At 37.9% G+C, this 19939-nt stretch overlaps 1 protein-coding gene and 1 non-coding gene across 2 annotated transcripts in view; both read right to left on the reverse strand.

Moving 5' to 3' along the window:
• Positions 1-587: 587 nt before the first annotated feature.
• LOC117989820 (U2 spliceosomal RNA) lies at positions 588-780 on the reverse strand. The gene has a single exon (XR_004674647.1). It is a non-coding gene; the product is annotated as a U2 spliceosomal RNA (small nuclear RNA).
• A 2616-nt stretch (positions 781-3396) lies between these two features.
• The window catches only part of FucT6 (alpha-(1,6)-fucosyltransferase 8), a 38697-nt gene continuing 22154 nt past the window's right edge, over positions 3397-19939 (reverse strand). The window contains exons 6-13 of the mRNA XM_069503913.1: positions 14862-15048; positions 14398-14497; positions 13610-13747; positions 13224-13377; positions 12222-12395; positions 11711-11872; positions 10383-10457; positions 3397-10080 (exon numbers count right to left, since the gene is read on the reverse strand). Of these exons, the coding sequence (XP_069360014.1) occupies positions 9973-10080; positions 10383-10457; positions 11711-11872; positions 12222-12395; positions 13224-13377; positions 13610-13747; positions 14398-14497; positions 14862-15048 (1098 nt within the window). The 3' untranslated portion in view covers positions 3397-9972. The remainder of the gene's footprint in view (positions 10081-10382; positions 10458-11710; positions 11873-12221; positions 12396-13223; positions 13378-13609; positions 13748-14397; positions 14498-14861; positions 15049-19939) is intronic.

A 19939-nucleotide genomic window follows, 5' to 3' on the forward strand; every position in this document is an offset into this window, starting at 1 on the left:
AGGCAGTGTTTCCATGTACACGGTAATTACCGTAGATGCACCGTAATTCAGCCCTAATCTACCGTCAAGGTAATATGGCCATTACCTTGACCGTGTCACCGTAATACAAAATCACGTTAAAAATTCATAATATACTGCGTAATACGAGTACGAATCTCAGTCACCTAAGCATATTTCGTAATGGCAACATTTCTCTTGCTCTCGGTTTAAGCATCAAATCTCAGCAATCTATTTTCGTCCTTATTCAAGCAATTAGGAAGGAGTAAAATGTAAAACTAATGAGATTTAACAAAATATTAATATCGATAAATCCGTTTATGAAAAAGATATTGCTATGCTAGGAGAGTCAGATTCAGAATAATAATAATAGTTGATTAAAAAGCAAATTCGTGACGTTTTTTCTTTTAAAAATGACACGGTAATTTACACGGTATTCTTTTAGGTAATCCACCGTAATTTAATCTAGAAACACCGTAATTTTAACCCTTGAACACGGTAATTCTCGATTTACATATGGAAACACTGGCTGGAGGCATATTAACAAAGCATGCTAATTAATATGCCTCCAGCCAGGTTTATTATAGGGTATTATGTGGGCCGATCCCGGCGGCACTGCAATGCCGGGCCGACCCGTGACGGGAGTGGAGCGAGCCCCGAACATCCCGTCGATTTACAAAAATCAGTTTAATATACTGGTCCCACAGTGTGGGAACTTTCAGATATTAAGCTGAAAAGAACAGATACTACACTTTGATCTTAGCCAAAAGGCCGAGAAGCGATAACTAAATTAAGCAACACGGCGATAGTCATTCTATCAGGAAGAATCTCTAGAGCGCAATATAATATTTTTACTAAACCGTTCAGCGCCATCTATGGGCGTTTGCATAAAACTCGTCATTATTCCTCACTTCCTCAGCTGCGCCTACCTAGGCGTGCAGCCGTGCACCATCTAGTCTGCGCAAGCAGAGGCAAAGTGCTCCGAGTCTCCGTAAGATGGAAACTAATTCCTTAATCACATAAAATTAACTCAACAAATTATAATATTCTAATTGAATTGGAATATTTATTTTATCATTAACTAGCTGCAGCTGCCCTGGCGAACTTCGTTCCGCTTAACAGTCGATTCAAATTTTGTAAATTTTTCTCTCCGTAAGAACCATCCTCGTAGGTGTTACCTACTTCAAGGAATATTAAAAAAAAGAATTAGCGAAATCGGTTCAGCTGGTTCTCGAGATTTGCGATCAGCAATCCATTCAGCGATTCATTTTTATTTTATATAGAGATTATTGGAAGACTAAGAATATTTTATATAGAGAAAATCCATATCCAAACTAATGTTATAAATGCGAAAGTGTGTCTGTGTGTCTGTCTGCTAGCTTTTCACGGCCCATCCGTTCAACCGATTTTGATAAAATTTGGTACTGAGATTACATCCCGGGGAAGGACATAGGCTACTTTTATCCTAGAAAATCAATGAGTTCCCACGGGATTCTTAAAAACCTAAATCCACGCGGACGAAGTCGCGGGCATCACCTAGTAAAATATATTTTTTGTGAAACAGAATCAGCCATTATCAACGACCTCGAGGTATAAGTATAAATTTATGCTCAGTGTTAGTAAATAAAATTTTAGAATGTAGATTGAGCTGGGAAAACCGCTAGTTTTGTGGCTCCAGGAAAAATCAAAGATTAACGTGAGATGACCGGAGGCTGATACACTTTTCGAATCTAGGTGAATTTCTTGCAGTAAACTCTATTTTATTACTACCTACCTACTTTTCAGTAATGATTTTTTTATTACTTACCTACTTACTTATGTGTTCTTCTTCGAAATTACAAGTTCTTATCAACAATTTCTTTTTTCAATATTCCGATACCAGTTAGCTCTTGACTGCGAACTCACCTGATGGCAAGTGACAAAAATTAGACTCATCATCTACCCTATCATCACTACTGAGCTGCGCAGGTCTCTCCTCTCAGAATGAGAAGGGTTTAGACCGTAGTCCACCACGCTGGCCAAGTGGACAGACTTCACACATCGCAGAGAAACTAGACTACAATATACTAATCTGAAAATTAAAATGGACTTTAAACCCATTGGTATTTAAACAATTTTAAGTTGAGAGTTTTCAATTCGATTTATTGGGAACCGATAATGATGATGGTTCAATAAATAAAATAACATAGAATTTATTTATGATGTCAATTTATTAAATAAAATAACATAGGATTTATTTATGACTAGCTGATGCCCGCGACTTCGTCCGCGTGGAATTAGGTTTTTGAAAATCCCGTGGGAACTCTTTAATTTTCCGGGATAAAAAGTAGCCTATGTCACTCTCCAGGTCTTTATCTATACCCATGCAAAAAAACACGTCAATCCGTTGCACCGTTGCGACGTGATTGAAGGACAAACCAACGAACAAACACACTTTCGCATTTATAATAATGGGTACTCCGTACTGATGTCGGTTTGAGAAATGAAATAACGCACTATTTATTTAAAATTATTTATTTATATTAACCTTTCTTGTTTATGTACACTAACGCTATATACACACAGTTTAGGTCCATATTAGATACATTAATTACATCGTCGAAAAGCGTCCAATACAAACGTTTCATTAAATGTATAACAATTATACGAATAAGGCTAGGTGTACACTGTACATCGGGAAACACAAGTAAAACACTGGCACGAAATACAAAAAATATTTATTATACGGAGTGTTATACAGTACAGTACAGTATTATACAGCCGCGCGTATTTTCAACGCGCTGCATCGGTTTTGTCAGTAGTTACATTTGTATACGTGCCAGCAACTCAAAACTACTGTATCGCGACCTTTTTGCAACTGTATCGATGCAAAAAAAGTTGCCGTGGGCGATGACCCTTATATTTTTGTTGATTTTCTTTAAGAAAAAAAACTGAAATTTAAGTATATCTAACAAAATTTCGTGTTGCTGATGATATGGTACATGTTAATAGGTATGTGAGTTAAGTATAGGTATACATCTTGCCAATGGTCTTCTCGTTTGAAATACATGGAATGATCCATGAAATATTTATTTTTAAGGTTAGTCCAGAATAGAAACTAATCAATGGCACCGATTCTAAGCACAACCTAATTTTGGAGTGTTCGCACCCTCTTCTTACTATTGTAATATGAAAGGGACAGAAGCAGTTTGACATGTCTAAATTTAATTTTTAGATGGTAAAACCCGTGATTTTAGCACGCACTCGCGAACCTACTCTTTAAATTTGTATTGTGCACTAAAATTTAAGTCTTTAAATGTGAAAGTCATGTTCCGTTCCTTTTTTAGCATTAGTAAAAAGAAAGGGATGCGGATACTCTAAATTTAGTTTAGACAGAGACTAGAGAATCGGGGCCAATTTCTATTTATTTATTTTAGATTTAAGCATTTTCAATTACAATAATAGAAATAAAATCCAAAAAAAATGTAATAAAACGTTAAGTATATTTTTAATTATATAAATTCATGCCTCTAGTATAAAAATGGCCCTTAGTGCCTGTTCCTGTGATAAAATTCATTTTTTATTTAATTCTGGAATAAATTAAAATGATACATATATCGATTACATTTTTTTACAATAAACCAGAGTATTTAAATATCACAGAATGTTAAAAACCCAGAACAATTTATTTTAAAAATCGTTTGTATAATTCAACATTACGAACATCAAATTATATTCTTTCGTATACACCAGCCTTAACAATAAACGGTTGCTACACGAATACAAACTTTAATACACTGTAAATAAAGAGTATACCCCGACTTATGTATATTATGTATATGTATTGTTACACACAATTTATATAAAATCGAATTCAAACAGAGCTCCTTTTAGTGCTCCTACACACTATAAAAACTTAAATAGGACATCACGGTTATGGCAGTTTTTATTAAACACTTACCACCTCTATAGGTTTTAATAAAACATCGTACTTACCAGAATTCTATATTTATTTATTATTATTTAATCGACTCAGTGAAAAGTTAACATTTTACACCACACTTTTAGACCTAGATAAAAACTGAGACTGGTGTTTGCAATTTGCAGCCCAAATAGACCGTAGTCTGTGCTGGGGCTCACAAAGATCATCGACCTCACACGATTTATAGATTTTTAGGTAGGTACCTACTTATTAGGCGTTAAATAACCTTTCATACAAAATATTTATTTATACAAAACATTCATACTGACATTCATACAAACCTATACTATACATTACTTGGCATCATACCAGTCCTAAGCCAATTTTATCATCATCGTCGTCAACCGATAAACGTCCACAGCTGGACATGAGCCAGTCTTGTCTTGGGCCTTCCATACGCTAGTCTTGCTGTGACTAGATTTTACGGGTCCGGTAAAAGAAACTGGGATTTAGTACGCAACCTCTCATATAAATAGATACATGATACATACTTCAGATAGGTTGCCTAAGACTTTGCTCAGACTGTACTAAGGCTGAGATATGATATCTATATAGCTAACTTTAAGTTTGCACAGTCTTAAGACACTGTTAAGGCAGCGATATATCACTGTCAGTGGCGTACACAGTGTTCGAAGCCAGGGTAGGCATTAGTTAGGTAGGCTGTTTACATGCAGGTCATAATGAAAAATATGCATTGAGCTATTACAACTGGGGTAAGCAGTGCATTTATGCCTCTATGACCTGCACGCCACTGATCACTGTGTTATTGGCTTTATGGCCGCTCTAATTAAATAATAAATAAATAATAATAATAATAATAATCACTGACATAAACCTAAGAGAAACTTAAGAACTTAAGAGCAAAGTCAAAGGATGCTCTATAGATCTCAGCCTTAGATTTAGGTAAAACTAGACAGATTTATGCGAGACACAGTGTGGCTAATTCCGCTGTACACAATCTCTAAATTAAACTAAAATGGCACGTCTAAATCTATTGCTATCCCTTTCATAATTTTGCTTGCGGAAAAGGATAGCACGAGATTTAGACCTGTTAATTTAATTTAGTTTAGAGACAGTGTACAAGAGAATCGGCCCCAATATCGTCTCGTTTAAACTAGTGTCTTAAGTCTGAGCAAAATCAAAGTATGCTCTATAGATTTCAGTTTGTGATGTCTTAAAAATTATAATGTGAAGGAACACATATGCAGTGTACATAAAGAATACACAAAATAGTTTGTACGTTTACATGCTCTAAGTATGAATGTATGAAAATACAATGTTTTGTTAATAGTGTAATAATATAATAGACAAAATAATATAGTTACACAAGATTTTTTAAATAGGGTTTTTTATGATAATTTTTAATACCAATAAATTATTGTTATTTATTAACAAGTAATTTCATGTCGTATTTTTTCCATCGACGTTTCAGTGACGTCGTTCGACGCTATAGTCCATAAAAAATGAGAACTCACGCGCCATTTTAGGTCTATATGTCAACTGCCATGTCAAAATTACGATCCACCTTTATAATAAGTACTAAACTCGTACTTTTGACATGATATTAGACACAAAATGTTAATATGGCACGTGAGAACTTAAAATGTATGCATTATACATAGGTGGCGGATATGTGACAGCACTACTTTCTAGGAAACTAAAGCTTATGGGTGTTTGTTCACTGAAACAGAGTGAAGCGGAGATAATGTAAAATAGACCACTCAAATCACTGGTACATGACATGATAATTTTATCACGTCATCACTCAAGAATCTGATTGGTCGACATCTCCGCTCCACTCGGTTTTAGCTGACGGGCTGCTTAAAAGTGAATAATAATATGTAGGACCACATTATTTAAAGGGATACAATAAACGCACAACATAATATTACTTGCGCTTTTTGTTTTTACATCGAAAACTAAAATACAAATAGATTTAAAGAATATTAGTGACTGGTATTGCACATTAACACATTAAAACATACAATTAGTATTAAAATAAACTTAAAATTAAAACTAAAAATATATTGCTAAAAGTGTAAATAATTAAATATTCCAATTTGTGGCATTCGAATTCGAAAAATAAAATTAAAAGTAGGTTCTTTTGTAAAAACAATATTTAAATTTTGATTACAATATAATCAGATCGTAACAGGTCCAAAGAAATGAGATTAAAAAAAAATGAATTTAAAAAATACAATTATTAATTTTTTTTAAAGCAAAGCTAATTTAAATATCGCTCATAAAAAATCTGTACGATACTATCAATAAATACAATATAGGAATATATTATTTGGCAGAGGAATGTAGAAGTGTTTGAGACTCGGAATTATTAAAATATATTAATTAGTAAAAGAGTCTGAACCGAACAGGTCGTGACAGTCACTTTCTCGATCTCTAACATAATATTATGTCTGACGTATATTATGATTGGTCTACCAATCCGAACCAGAGATTCGGATTGGTAGACCAATCACAGGCACAGGAGACCTTAAATTTTTTTTTTTGAAAATTTTTACTACGTGATAGGCTTGCGGCTGACGACAATCACGCTTAAAAAAGCAATGATGATGTCTAGGTTGGAGCACGCTTGCCTAGATGCCTATTCACTCTTACTAAGGCTCGATTTACATTGAAAGGGAATGGAAGCGAATTTCTAAAATATTACATGGCATATTGACTTTTATCTCCACCACGTAAAACTCAAATTTCTTGCCCAAATGAAAAAGTCGCCGGAATGTGCGAAAATTCGTGCGACCTCACGGGAATTTTCTTTCTCGGTATGTATCTTTCTTTCAATGTAAATTGAGCTTTAAGATATTTAAGATATACGTGGCAAAAAAACATGTAACGTGTATCCGAACGTGCATCGTCCACCGCTCTCGCTTTGACAGCTCGAGTCGTCTGTGGGCGCTCTCTGTTGCATTCTGTAGTGCGAACTGTTGTAAAACTGTGTGTCGTGTCTCTTTTGGATAATATTAATTAAACGCTAAGCGATAGACGAACCAATCACTTATTTATCTCAAACTAGCTGATGTCCGTGATTGAAGGACAAACCAACAAACAAACACACTTTCGCATATATAATAATGGTACTGATTAAGTGAAGAAGTGCAGAAAATAACTCACAATCAACATACAATGTTTCTAACACATGTTTCCTGTTTAATCGCGTGCTACTCAGTTTTTAGCAGTAGTATGGTTTGATAAAATAAATTAAAGGAGTATATCAACAGATTCGAAATAAAGCGAACTTATACATTCCTTTAAATCTACGAGAAGGCTTATCTTAAAATTAACATTGTTTAAAGAAAAATAAAATTAATGGTTGAGGCATCGTCACATTATTACATAAATAATAATTAAAAATAATTCCTATTAGACGCTTTAAATATTTCGATTTATTGTATTGAGCGCTAGCACGATGACATTAAATTAATTATAACAACCCTAGGGCCACGACTCGCATTTTAGTTTAAAATGCGACTTTTAGGGTGCCTATCAACTGAAGTGCAGCGGAGCGGAGACATAAATATAGAATTAGCATATTTAGCAAAGATTATCGATAAACGTGACATTTTGATCACATTTTGCATCCTCCTTCCTTACCTTATCCCACGCTACGTGGGGTCGGCACAACACGTCTTCTTCTTCCACTCACTTCTGTCATCCGTCAACGTATTGTACACCCCTTTTACACGCATATCCTCTTTCACGCAATCCATCCACCTTTTCTTTGGTCGTCCTCTCCTTTTCCTTCCACATGCATAATATTTAACATTCTTCTAGTGACATGGCTTTCTTCCCTCCGCATTAGATGCCCATACAATGCCAGCCTAAGTATTACCCCTCATCTTTTCTACCACTGGCGCTACTTTCAAACTTCCCCTTACATATTCATTCCTTAGGATGGATAAGATCCATCCTTGTCACACCACATATCCATCTCAACATTACAGTCGCATATTTTAATAAAAATATGATCAGTATTTTCATAACTCCACTCCGCTACGTTTCAATGTACAGGGACCCTTACAGCATTTGCACCTTTCGTGAGTCGTTTTGTGGTGCGCACCAATATAGAAACGAATCGAAAGGAGCAGCCCGTTAACGTCCTTGGCACTACCATTATCACATACAGCTTGGTGTATAAAACAAAACAGTACATAATCCTAGAACACACGTCTAGTTGTGCATACAATCAGTGCTAAATGCAATGCAATCCGAACTTTTACAGCATGTACAATGAACCAAAAGCTTAATTCGCTATAATCCGCTGAAACAGGTCGAATGTGTATGGTGCAACATGCAGCATGCGAAATGTACCGCCCGCCCTCCCACTGCTAAACACGCAGGAAGAAGCACCCACCAGGCAAGCAATACGCACCACCACCACGCAGCACCACACAAATCCTAAACAAACTTCCGCAAAGTAACACCTGCTTCTATACAACATTTTACTGCATGTGTTAATATAACGTCGACCGCAAAATTGCTTTACCACCTTTAGCTTGAATTTAGTTCACACATCATAAATCTACGAGATATATTTTCGTTTAAGGTGATATCAAAGCAAGAAAGAAAGAAAAGACGTTTATTTACCAAACAGTGCCACACGTCAGTCTTATAACTAAGAGCTGGTTATTCCGGCGCTTCTTCCACCTGAGCTTAAGCCCAACGCGCTTCAAGTAAAATAAGCGCCGGAACTAACTGTCATGTGTGGCACAACCCCGAAAAAGGGTCCCAGCTCAGCGTTATGCTGTATGCCTTGTTGCTACAGCGATGATTTTCAGTTAGTACACTGAACCATCAGATATCAGACAGTTCCCTTTTTATTTCTTTATGTATTTCATTCCTCAAGTTTTCGGAGTTACTGGTATGTGCATTTAAATGACATATCACTTCCTTCAATGGCGAAGGGAACATCGTCAGGAAAACTGCATACCTGAGAATTCTCCACTATTTTAAAGGTGTGACTGTAAATCCGCACCCAAGTACGAATAGTCCACCACATCGGCCACCCAGTGTGGTCTAAGGCTTTCTCATTTTTAAAGGAGACTCGTTCTTAGTAGTGGTCCGGCGATGGGTCGCGATAATGATGATGTTGTCTAAAATGGTAAAGCAATTTTATGGACTATACCTGCTTTGCTTTTTGACTGCCTTCTAACTTTGACAGGGTCTGAGGCTGAGATCTATAGAGCGCCCTTTGACTTTGCTCAGACTTAAGACACTATTAAAACGAGACAGCGTTATATAGTTTGCATAACTCGTTTTAACTAAAACTTAAGTCTGAGAAAAGTCAGAGTACGCTCTATAGAGCGTATCGCGATCTCAGCCTCGGATCTAATAAGATCTTAACCTGGGGTTGAGCAAAAAAGGAAGTCGTTCAAAACCAGCCGCATGCTTGTGCATAATATTGAAAACGCAAACTAATTTGAACTTAATATCTGAACATCACAAATCACAAATTCCATTAATTAACAACTATGTTCTAGCGTTTGTAATTCGGCTAAGCTTAAATGCTTATAAAAATCACTATTAGACCGCGTTCAATTCAAATATAGGTGAGGAGACAGCATGACCATTTCGAGAATTTTTGACAAGGTTGACAACCTTAACTTTAAAAATTCTGACCGACTGTATATTGTCAGAAATTTCAACGCTAGTTCTCTAGTTTCTCTCTTCTGCTTTTTCACACACTACTTGTAAAATTTAATTTCATTACATTTTAGGCCATTTTCTATTTTAACAGATTTTGTGTGATTTTTAATTGATATGGCTATTTGAACGAAGGTAGCAGGTGCTACGGATGAATTCATATGATTTTTCTTCGCTTTGACTCGAATTCGCGTCCTTTATAACAGCATCGCGTCACGATTGAAAAGTGACTATCTTGCAACAAAAACTCAGACGTTAAAATACGTCTTAGAAGATAGGATTTTGGTGGTATTTTCAGCCCATGTAATTTGAACGCGGTCTAATCAGCGGATAGTAAAGTACTAGATAAGAATGGTCTATAAGTCCTTCTGTCGCGTGTCGGGGTACTGCGGCACGTGCTTGTAGTCGGGGAACGGGTACAGCACCAGGTGGTCGGCCGTTTTGTACCACGGGATTAGGCCGTTCTGCAAATAAACATTGGTTTGTTGAACTATATAGTCGACGCATTTTAAACTGAGCCGTCGAGTTATCTGTCTGTTTCGCTCGCACTTACAGATCGTAGGTAAGTGCTGTAAGTTCGTTGACCTCTCTCAACGTCAGTCTGATGTTTCATTTGCAATACATTGCGAACTTTTAAAACATACAGGTATTAATAAAACAATCGCGTTTTTTTGTGGTATCTTATCAGTAATCATTAGTACTATCACCTGTCGTCTTTTTTGCTAGCGTTCTGCTTACACCCTGTATAATATTATGAAAAGCTTACCAAATTAGTTCGTTTGTTTGTTCCTCGGCCGAAACCGTTCCAATGGTTGCCGGCGATGCCAATTAAGTCGCCAACCTGAAATTTTAATATTTTTTTATTATTTGTACCAAAAATATTCACAGTAAAGAGAAAAAGAGAGCAAAAGTGGACAGCGAAGCACTTATCTCTATGAGAGATCTCTATCTGTGTAGATGTGTGATCTCTATCAGTACCAATTTTTCTTAATTTTTAAACACTCAACGGGTTGGGAATCTAAAGTGACAATAGGGAATCCGAAAAACCGTTAGACGTTGGTTTGCATCATTTCGTATTATTACACCGTTTTGTTGCCTCAACACTCTATAGTCCGCGACAGGTCATGATGGCACTCGGGGTATGAGGCGGGGGAAGCCCCGCATATCCACACGTCACCCGCGCTCGCCCGCACCGAGAGCGGAGATTACGTAAAACGCCACAGTAGCGACAGCAGTAGCAATGCTCATTCATTTGCTGTCTCCCTTCTTCTTCTTCTTATTTTGCTTTGTGGCTATTGCTGTCTCTCTGTAGCTGTTACGTGTGACGTTTGACAGCAATGATCGCGAGATTTACGCCTGTCGCAAGCCTGTCGCGAGAAACGTAATCACCCCGCGGGTTAGCGCGGGGGCTGTGCGGGGTGTTCCCTCCCCGATTGTCATTTCAACCTATCGAATACTATGTATGTATGTAGGAAAGACTGAAATTCTTTCGAAGATAATGACGATAATGATTAAGACGGATAAGTCAGGATTACAACATATTAGATTAACCGAGCCATAGTGGGCGCACTGACCATATTCACGCATACTACGAGAGACAACACCAACTACCCTCAATTATAATGAGTCATGATACCAACGTCTCCTATGAGACTAGACAATGCTAACTAACCCTAGCCACGGTAATGTTATATGCAGTATTCCAACTTCATACAAACGGGCGAAACGCGAGCTATACCTACGCGCCTCGATCTCGCGGTGCACTCGTGGTGCAGCCAGTCGCGACTGTGCCGCAGTGACGAACGGACGGGGTTTTGTTTTTTTAATAACCGCGCGATTTTTTCACTAAAAAAAAGTTCAAGTACATATTTAAGCACAAAGTAGGCAAATGACAAGTACATATTTAAACACAAAGTAAGCAAATGTAATTAAAATGCCGGAGGCGGGCAGCCCTGTCGCATGTTTACGTACCGAGCTGCTGTAGATATTTATTTCAAAGATACGGCCGAGTTACATTACTGTATAGATAACATTACCGTGCCCTAGCTAAGTCCCTACCTAGCTACCGGCTCCAACATCCCCAGACATACATACCTGGAATGAGATCTCTTGGCTGACGGTCGCGCTGTGAGACATAACAGCGCGTCGGTCGTGCGCGTTCTGACCGCCGAAGTAATAGATGTCATCTAATGAGTAGAAGCTGTCCGATGCGTCCACGCGGTTCGTTTGCATCATTTCGTACGCCACGCGGCCGACCTGACGAGGAAATATTTTATTTATTTACTAGCTTATGCTCGCGACTTCGTCCGCGTGGACTACACAAATTTAAAACCCCTATTTCAACCCTTTAGGGGTTGAATTTTCAAAAATCCTCTCTAAGCGGATGCCTATGTCATAATACCTATCTGCATGCCAAATTTCAGCCCAATCCGTCCAGTAGTTTGAGCTGTGCGTTGATAGATCGGTGCGAGCGGTAAAATTGTACACTTACTGATGGCCAAATTATTAATTTGTTTATGATATAGTGGTGATACGAGGGTTCTAAACGCGCCCAGGTCTGAGAAGAGCCCACAACAAACTCAGTATATATTATAGATTAATGTACCTGACTACTAAAAGTGCAGACGAGGTAGTCGCACATGGCCAACATGTGCAAGTCGACTAACAGTCCAGTCAAGGACAGGGGGGTGTATCTTCGATGAGTGGCCGCCGTTTTCGCTATCGACGGATCGCCCAGGAACTCGTAATCCGGGTATTTTTTTCTAGCGTCTTCTAATACCTGAAAAACACATTTGTTCACCATTAATATAGACAGAAAGAGATGCAAAGATCTAAGACGAATCATCAAAATCGAAGATGTAGTCATCGAAACCGAAATACTGAAATGGAGATGGACTAGACACATTGCTTCGAGACTTCTCTCGAAGCAATGTGTCTAGTGGACCAAAGCATCGCACGTGGCCGCCATTTTAGTGACGTCAGCATTAGACTGAAGTTTCGAGCTGATGGTATATTTTCAATTCGGCTGACGTCATTTCGATGTTAATGAGACATGGCTCCAGCGCAATAGCAAATTGCAGGACTTATATCAGGCCGCAGTGTTGTGCGAAAGCGACGACGACGAGTATGTGTGTGAAAGTTTGACGATCTTCCTAGCGCAGTGTTAAGCACTGTGGTCTTAATAGTGGGAGGTTCCGGGTTCGATTCCTCGCAGGGGTTTGAGATTTTATAATTTCAAAAATTTCTGGTCTGGTCTGGTGGGAGGCTTCGGTCGTGGCTAGTTACCACCATACCGGCAAAGCCGTGCCGCCAAGCGATTTAGCGTTCCGGTACGATGCCTTTTAGAAACCAAAGTGGCATGAGTTTAATAAAAACTGCCATACCCCTTCCAGTTTAGTCTGCTTCTATCTTAGACTGCATCATCACTTACCACCATTTGAGATTGCAGACAAGGGCTTACTTGTATTTGTATTAAAAAAAAATGAATTTTAACTGCACTTTATTGCGTCCTAACAAAGTCGTTATTTATTTAAACAACTGTGGATTGATCCTTCTGTGCCTGAAAGAACTGGGTAACACTATGAATTAGTATAAAGTGAGCACTCACATTAGCGTCGTCCGTGGCCAAGTAAACCCTTCTCTTGTCGACGTACTGTGAGAGCTCTAGCGTCGCGTAGTAGTCTTTGACGTGCAGCATGTACTCATCTATGTGGTGGAAGGCTGCTTCTGTGCCCACTTTGTCCGTCCGTCGTATGTGCACACTGTGGAAAAGAATCTTCTAGAATATACGAGAATCAATTTTAAATAAAAAATTAAAAAAATTAAAAAAAAATACATATCAAAAATTGTGGAACCGGCAGGATTCAAACCTACGTCTTCTGGGTTCCCGCCTGACCTCTTGACCGCTAGGCCACGGCCTCGCTTACAAGTGTTGTACAGGTTCGCCAAATGCATTGCCCAAGTGTTGGGCCAAGTGTGATTTCAGTCACTCACCCGACGATAGGAGTCTTGAAGTTCATCTTGGCTATGGTGTCGTTGATCGCCTTCTGCATGGCTTGGCGCGGCTTCAGCACGTACTTCAGCATCTGCCCCACCCACCACGACGACGGGTCACCGTTGAACCGTACTATCCTGAACCATATTAAAATAATATCTAATAAGTTAAATGTAAAATAGTAACTTTGGCCATTTATTTCCACCCGAGCCGGAGGCAAGGGCAGACATTTAAGTCAAGGATAAAGTGAGTTTCTATTCTAATTGCGAGGAAATGAAACTCTATGTGAGCACTCTCTATTTTCCGTCTTATAGTTCCCTTCACCTCTTCTGGGCAATGCGTGTGCTCTAGTGATAAATCGACAAATCACCCATTGCGCAGGTACAAGGTCTTTTAACGTTTCATCAACTGGATTATATCAAGATACTAGAATATGCGCGCGACTTCGTCCGCGTGGATTTAGGTTTTTAAAAATCCCATGGGAACTCTTTAATTTTCCGGGATAAAAAGTAGGCTATGTTCTTCCCCGGGATATAAGCTAACTCTGTACTAAGTTTCATCAAAATCAGTCCAACGGTTGGGCCGTGCAAAGCTAGCAGACAGACAGACAGACAGACACACTTTCGCATTTATAATATTAGTATGGATTTCTTTTGCGATGTGAGATGTCATTTGACCGTAATCGCCCAGCCGTAGCCAGTTTATCATAATATTATCTCAATTTTGACTTGATTGTGAGTTGAAAAATATTTCAGAATATATACGTCCAATTTAAAAATTTAAGTACCTATGTGCCAAATCCGTAGGGACTGCTAGAGGCAGGAACTTTGGCTTCTGCGTGATTGAGTCGATGAACGGCAGCGACACCACCTTTGCGTCATACGCGGCTGTGACAATGACAAACAAAACAATACAATGATTTCAAATGCAAGAAATTATTGAGCAAGAGTGTCTCTTTAAGCTGTACATTTATAGCTTGACTATCTGATATCCGCCTGGTTTTAGGTCTTTAAATATCCCTACGGCGTACATCGATTTCTGAAAGTTATTCAAACAATTGTAATATTAAATTTGATTGTACTTATGGTGTATTGTTGATGACTTGTGCGGAACTGTTAAGGACTTGAGTGGTTTTGCTGTCGACTAGTGCGGTATTGTTGAGGACTTGTGCGGACAAGTCGACAGCAAAACCGCACAAGTCCTCAACAACATCGCACAAGTCAGGAGGTAGGTATACAACAAATTCTTTACCAGGCCATTGCACCACTTTGTCGTCATAGGCCGAGGTGCAGCTGTCAGAGATGGGGTGGAAGACGTACTCCCAGCCCTTGTTGTTGTACCTCCAGCCTTTTGAGTTGAGGATTAAGGTTCTCTCCGTTGCATACGCGAATATAAGGCAGTATACTATGTGGTGGAGTTGGCAACCGAAGCCGCAACCCTGAAACCAATAGGCAATTTTGTCAAGATTTTTTTTCCTCCAACATGTTGGAGGCTTTTGTAGGTCGGTACTATGAATGGTTTTTTCCTTTTTCGTTTTCCTGTAATTTATTGTTACTTGCTACCGTTCGTTGGGGATTGTTACATTGAACAAAGCTACATCTTAATTAATTATTGTCTAAGCTTACAATAATCTGGTAAGTATGTACAATATATAGTGCATTCAAAATAAACTGGCGTGATTCCACTTGAGACCGTCATTAGCAATAACAATAGGATTACATTCAACATGCCACGTAAACAATAGGGGTAATAAACCAAACACTAGTTACGTAAGGGCGGCTACCTGGAGCGGGGGTTGAAGGCAGAAGTCCCTTTTTGGTTACGAAAATGATTTAATTAGGACATTCGTGTCGATGTTGAGACACGAAGGCCTTTACTTAACTATATCTTATCTAAATTACAAATACTACTTATGCTAGATTAATGATACCTTAAAACTAACTCTATCGATTTTATATCGATTTCCCCTCTACCGTTCTGTGGTCGGTTAGCACCAGAGATCACGTACAGAGCTGGCTGCAGACCTTGATGACTCTATGTGCCGGAACGTGATGAGATGGCATATTTCCACACGTAGCTGGACTGCTAGACGACATGTTAGCTCCCCCGGCTATGCCTGGGTTCTATATAGATAGGTAAGGATAGCTGTATCCGTAACACCTCCACCCTCAGTGCGGCGACCATTGTAGTAATTTTAACGGAAATGTCGCCCGAACGTCCTCGGAGGTTTCCACCCTCAGTCTGGAGGGCTGCTGCTGGACTTCGTTCGTGAAGATGAAGCATCTGTAATGGGCTAGTCGAGTCGTACCGTTGAAAGTGAAGCCGAATATTGCGGCATACTGGTAGTATTGAAGTAGTTCTTAATTCATGGATAATGGTTGAGCTGCTTTCTCTGAGCCTCCTTAGACAGAGAGATAGGCGTGGATTATCACGTTTCATCTATCTCCTGTGACAGTAGTTGATGTGTTCTCCGGATAAATTGGTTCCTCAGTGAGTGATATTTTCTGCTCACGTAGTTTTGAAGACCTGACCTTCGGGCATTCAGCCTCAATGTAAATGAAAACCTTAGAATTGGTTGATATAAAAATGTGCATATGGTACTATAACTACTACGATAGGTATATTAAAAGCAAAGTGGTATAATTGACAGAATGTACTAATTAATTCGAGCTAAATTGATAAAAAAATCTGAACTAAATGTAATGTAAAAAGAAACCTAAGGACTACAACTGCATGAATTTTGTTAAATGATAAGCTAACTGTCTACTCGTTATAACTAGATAGGTAACTATGACTTATTATATACCTACTTACTTTTAGAAAGAACTTTTTAAAATTATATTATATTTTTGAATAAGGTGTAGGTAAGTACATTGAGTTATCAATGATCTAACCATTTCTACTTACTTTTGATCTGGGAATGATGTAGGTTCTGCTCAAGATTTCTTGCATATTTTCGGTTCAAGGCACGAAAATTTACAGGAAGTGAGCATTAGGTATACCTACTTTATGCTAAATTTGCTCATTATTCTATAGTCACAATGTGACACAAGTAAGAGCTTTCTTAACCTTTTTACAGTTAGTGGTACACCTAGTTTTGCTATAATTTAGAAGAAATAATAAATTCTAAAATGTAAAAGGTCTATAGTAAAGAATGTATATATGTGTTGAAATAATTATCTAATTGCAAAAACTAATTATTTTAAAGATATAGTGTTATAGTTCTTGGTAAAACATAGGAATATAGTAGTCCTATCGGTTGGCTGAAAGTTGATCGTGTGAAAAGACAAATTCTATATCTTTGTAATTTAATGTCTGGAAAGAATTGCACATACCTATCTAATTAATTTACTTTATTACCTGTCTTTTAAAACGTGATTTTGTAAAGGGACCGCGAATTTTCTTTCGTGTATATAAATGTATAGTATGGTGTTGGGAATTCGAGGTTTGGTTAGGAATTTTGGAAATAGGATTCTGTACCTTCGTATGCTTAGTGTTAATTTGACTTAAACTCGGCTTTTCCTGTGACTTTGCCTGTAATTTTGATTTTTCCAAATGATTAACGGACCTGGATTTATTTAACGGGGTATCCGCGTTCGTTTCTGAAACCTTTTTATTAATAATTGTATAATCGTATTCACTTAACTTTAAATTCCATCGCGTAATACGTGGACCTAATTCTTTGAACTTGAGTAAATTTTGAAAATTAGAAATCAAATTAAACTTTTTACCAAAAAGATACGGCCTAAAGTATTTTGTGGCCCAGACTATTGCAAGAAGTTCTTTTTTATTCGTAGGATATTTAGTTTCACTATCATTCAAAGTTCTGGAAGAGTATGCAATAGGCATATCGGCGCCAAGAGGGCCTTGCGTAAGCGTTGCACTTAAAGTGGTTTCTGATGCGTATGTAGTTAAATTTAATTCTTTTCCAAAATCTGTATATGCTAGGATAGGCATATTTTTAACAAGAATTTGACACTGTCTGAAACAATTAACGAATTCTGAATCAAAATTTAATTTCGCTCCTTTCTTCAAGCACGATGTTAAAGGCTTGGTCACACTTGCGAAGTCGGGTATGAATCTTCTGTAAAAGCCAAGGATGCCTAAAAATTCCTTAATCTGCTGGCGATTTTTAGGTAATGGGTAATTTAAAATATGTAAAACATAATGTGGGTTTGGTTTTATACCATCTGGAGAATACATGTGACAGAATGGCGTTTCGCGTTTGAAAAATTCAGATTTATCTAACTGGATTTTTAAATTGAAGTTTCTAAATCGTTCGAACGAATCTCGCAAATTGAGTATGTGTTCCTGTAAGGATGTTGAAAAAATTACAATTTTGTCAAAAAGGGTTGTACAATTTGGTAGGCCTTGAAGGACACTGTCCATAAGATCTTCGGAAATTGTATATGAATTTTGTATATCTAAAGTCGTAAAGTACAAAGACCTCCCGATTTTATCCAGAAAGTTGGTAAAATCACTCGGATTCTTTTTATCTAATTTATTAAGTTGTCGGAAATCGACAGTTAAATTACCTATATTAGAAATAAATACATCTGGAAATTCTTTACAAAGGTTAATTAAATTCATTGTCTCCTCTGCATTTAACTGTTCTATGGGCAAACGTGATATTATGAAATCGTAATTCTGCCTATCGTCAGCAACGGTGTCAATTTCATTTTCACACCGGGTCGGCACGTATTGTTGGGAATTATAATATTGGTCCGATATATTATTATACACAGGAATTTTACGTTCCGGAGTTTCCAGTGTACTGTGTAGATTTAAGTCCACCTGTGGGCAAATTTTTGAATCAGGGTGAGGTTGGCATGGGATATAAGTGCTTGAAGGGTATTGAGGTTCTGAAGGAATGTGTTTTTGGGACATTGAGTATTTTCGTGATCTAGAAGGGAAATTCGTACCACTATAATAATTTCGCTGTGAATAAAAATAATAAGGTCTACGAGTATGCTTATGATAATTTTGAAAAAATTTAGTTCTGTTCTGTAGATGTATTATATTTAATTCTTCTTTGGCAAATTCAAGAGCAGTTTGCAGCGTGGGGGGTCTCATACACCTTACTCTTGACCCTAAAGGTTCTCTTAAACCTTTTAAGAACGTTTTAAGGGCTAACTTTTGATAGAGTGTTATTTTTACTTCGACAGTAGTTTTGACAGTTTCGTGTAGCTCTACATACGTAATAAGTGTGCAGAGTAAATTTTGAACTTTTTCGTAAAATATTTGTACTGTATCTGGACCCTGAATTAAATATGATAAGTCTGTTAGTAAGGTTATTTCATCTCGGTAATCGGAAAAACTGTTAACTAATGTATCTTTAATTTTATTCCAATCATCGGAAATTCCGTAGGCTGATATAGTTCTTGCTGCAGATCCGGTAATTTTATTAAGAATTCCGCTAATCAAGGAAAGGTTTGAAAGCTCATACTCTTGACCTGGATTTAAAAATGAGCGCACTAATTGGTCGGCTAAATTAATAAATCTCGTTAAAGTATAAGAATTTCCATCAAAATTCGGTAAAAACTTAAGTGACTTATTTATTCTATCTAACAAATCTACTTTGCTAAGTTCCGTCATTTTTTAAATATTCTAAACTGTCCTACCTAAAGGTATCAAATAATTAAATTACCAAAACCCAATAAAATGAAAGTATCTACTACGCGGGTGAAAATCGTAATAAAAAATCGTATTAGTTATAAAATTATAGTACCCTGCGCAAAAGTTAATATAACAACCAATAAAAAGGATTTCATGTACTTACAAAACCAAAGTCGCTGGCGAGCTTCGATCCATCGATTTCCAGTATGACTCGAAGTCTTCAGCGGCAGCTCCTATGACAGCTGCTCCTCGTAGGTTCTGTAGTCCCGACAAGGAAGTTGACGGCGTTGACCTGATTTCAGGGGATGCACCACGACGACCTTGAACATCCAGGACTATCCTACCGACTGCGCCAGTTACGTAAGGGCGGCTACCTGGAGCGGGGGTTGAAGGCAGAAGTCCCTTTTTGGTTACGAAAATGATTTAATTAGGACATTCGTGTCGATGTTGAGACACGAAGGCCTTTACTTAACTATATCTTATCTAAATTACAAATACTACTTATGCTAGATTAATGATACCTTAAAACTAACTCTATCGATTTTATATCGATTTCCCCTCTACCGTTCTGTGGTCGGTTAGCACCAGAGATCACGTACAGAGCTGGCTGCAGACCTTGATGACTCTATGTGCCGGAACGTGATGAGATGGCATATTTCCACACGTAGCTGGACTGCTAGACGACATGTTAGCTCCCCCGGCTATGCCTGGGT

Source organism: Maniola hyperantus, chromosome 16 (genome assembly GCF_902806685.2).
Source record: "Maniola hyperantus chromosome 16, iAphHyp1.2, whole genome shotgun sequence".
Classification (NCBI taxonomy): Eukaryota; Metazoa; Arthropoda; class Insecta; order Lepidoptera; family Nymphalidae; genus Maniola; species Maniola hyperantus.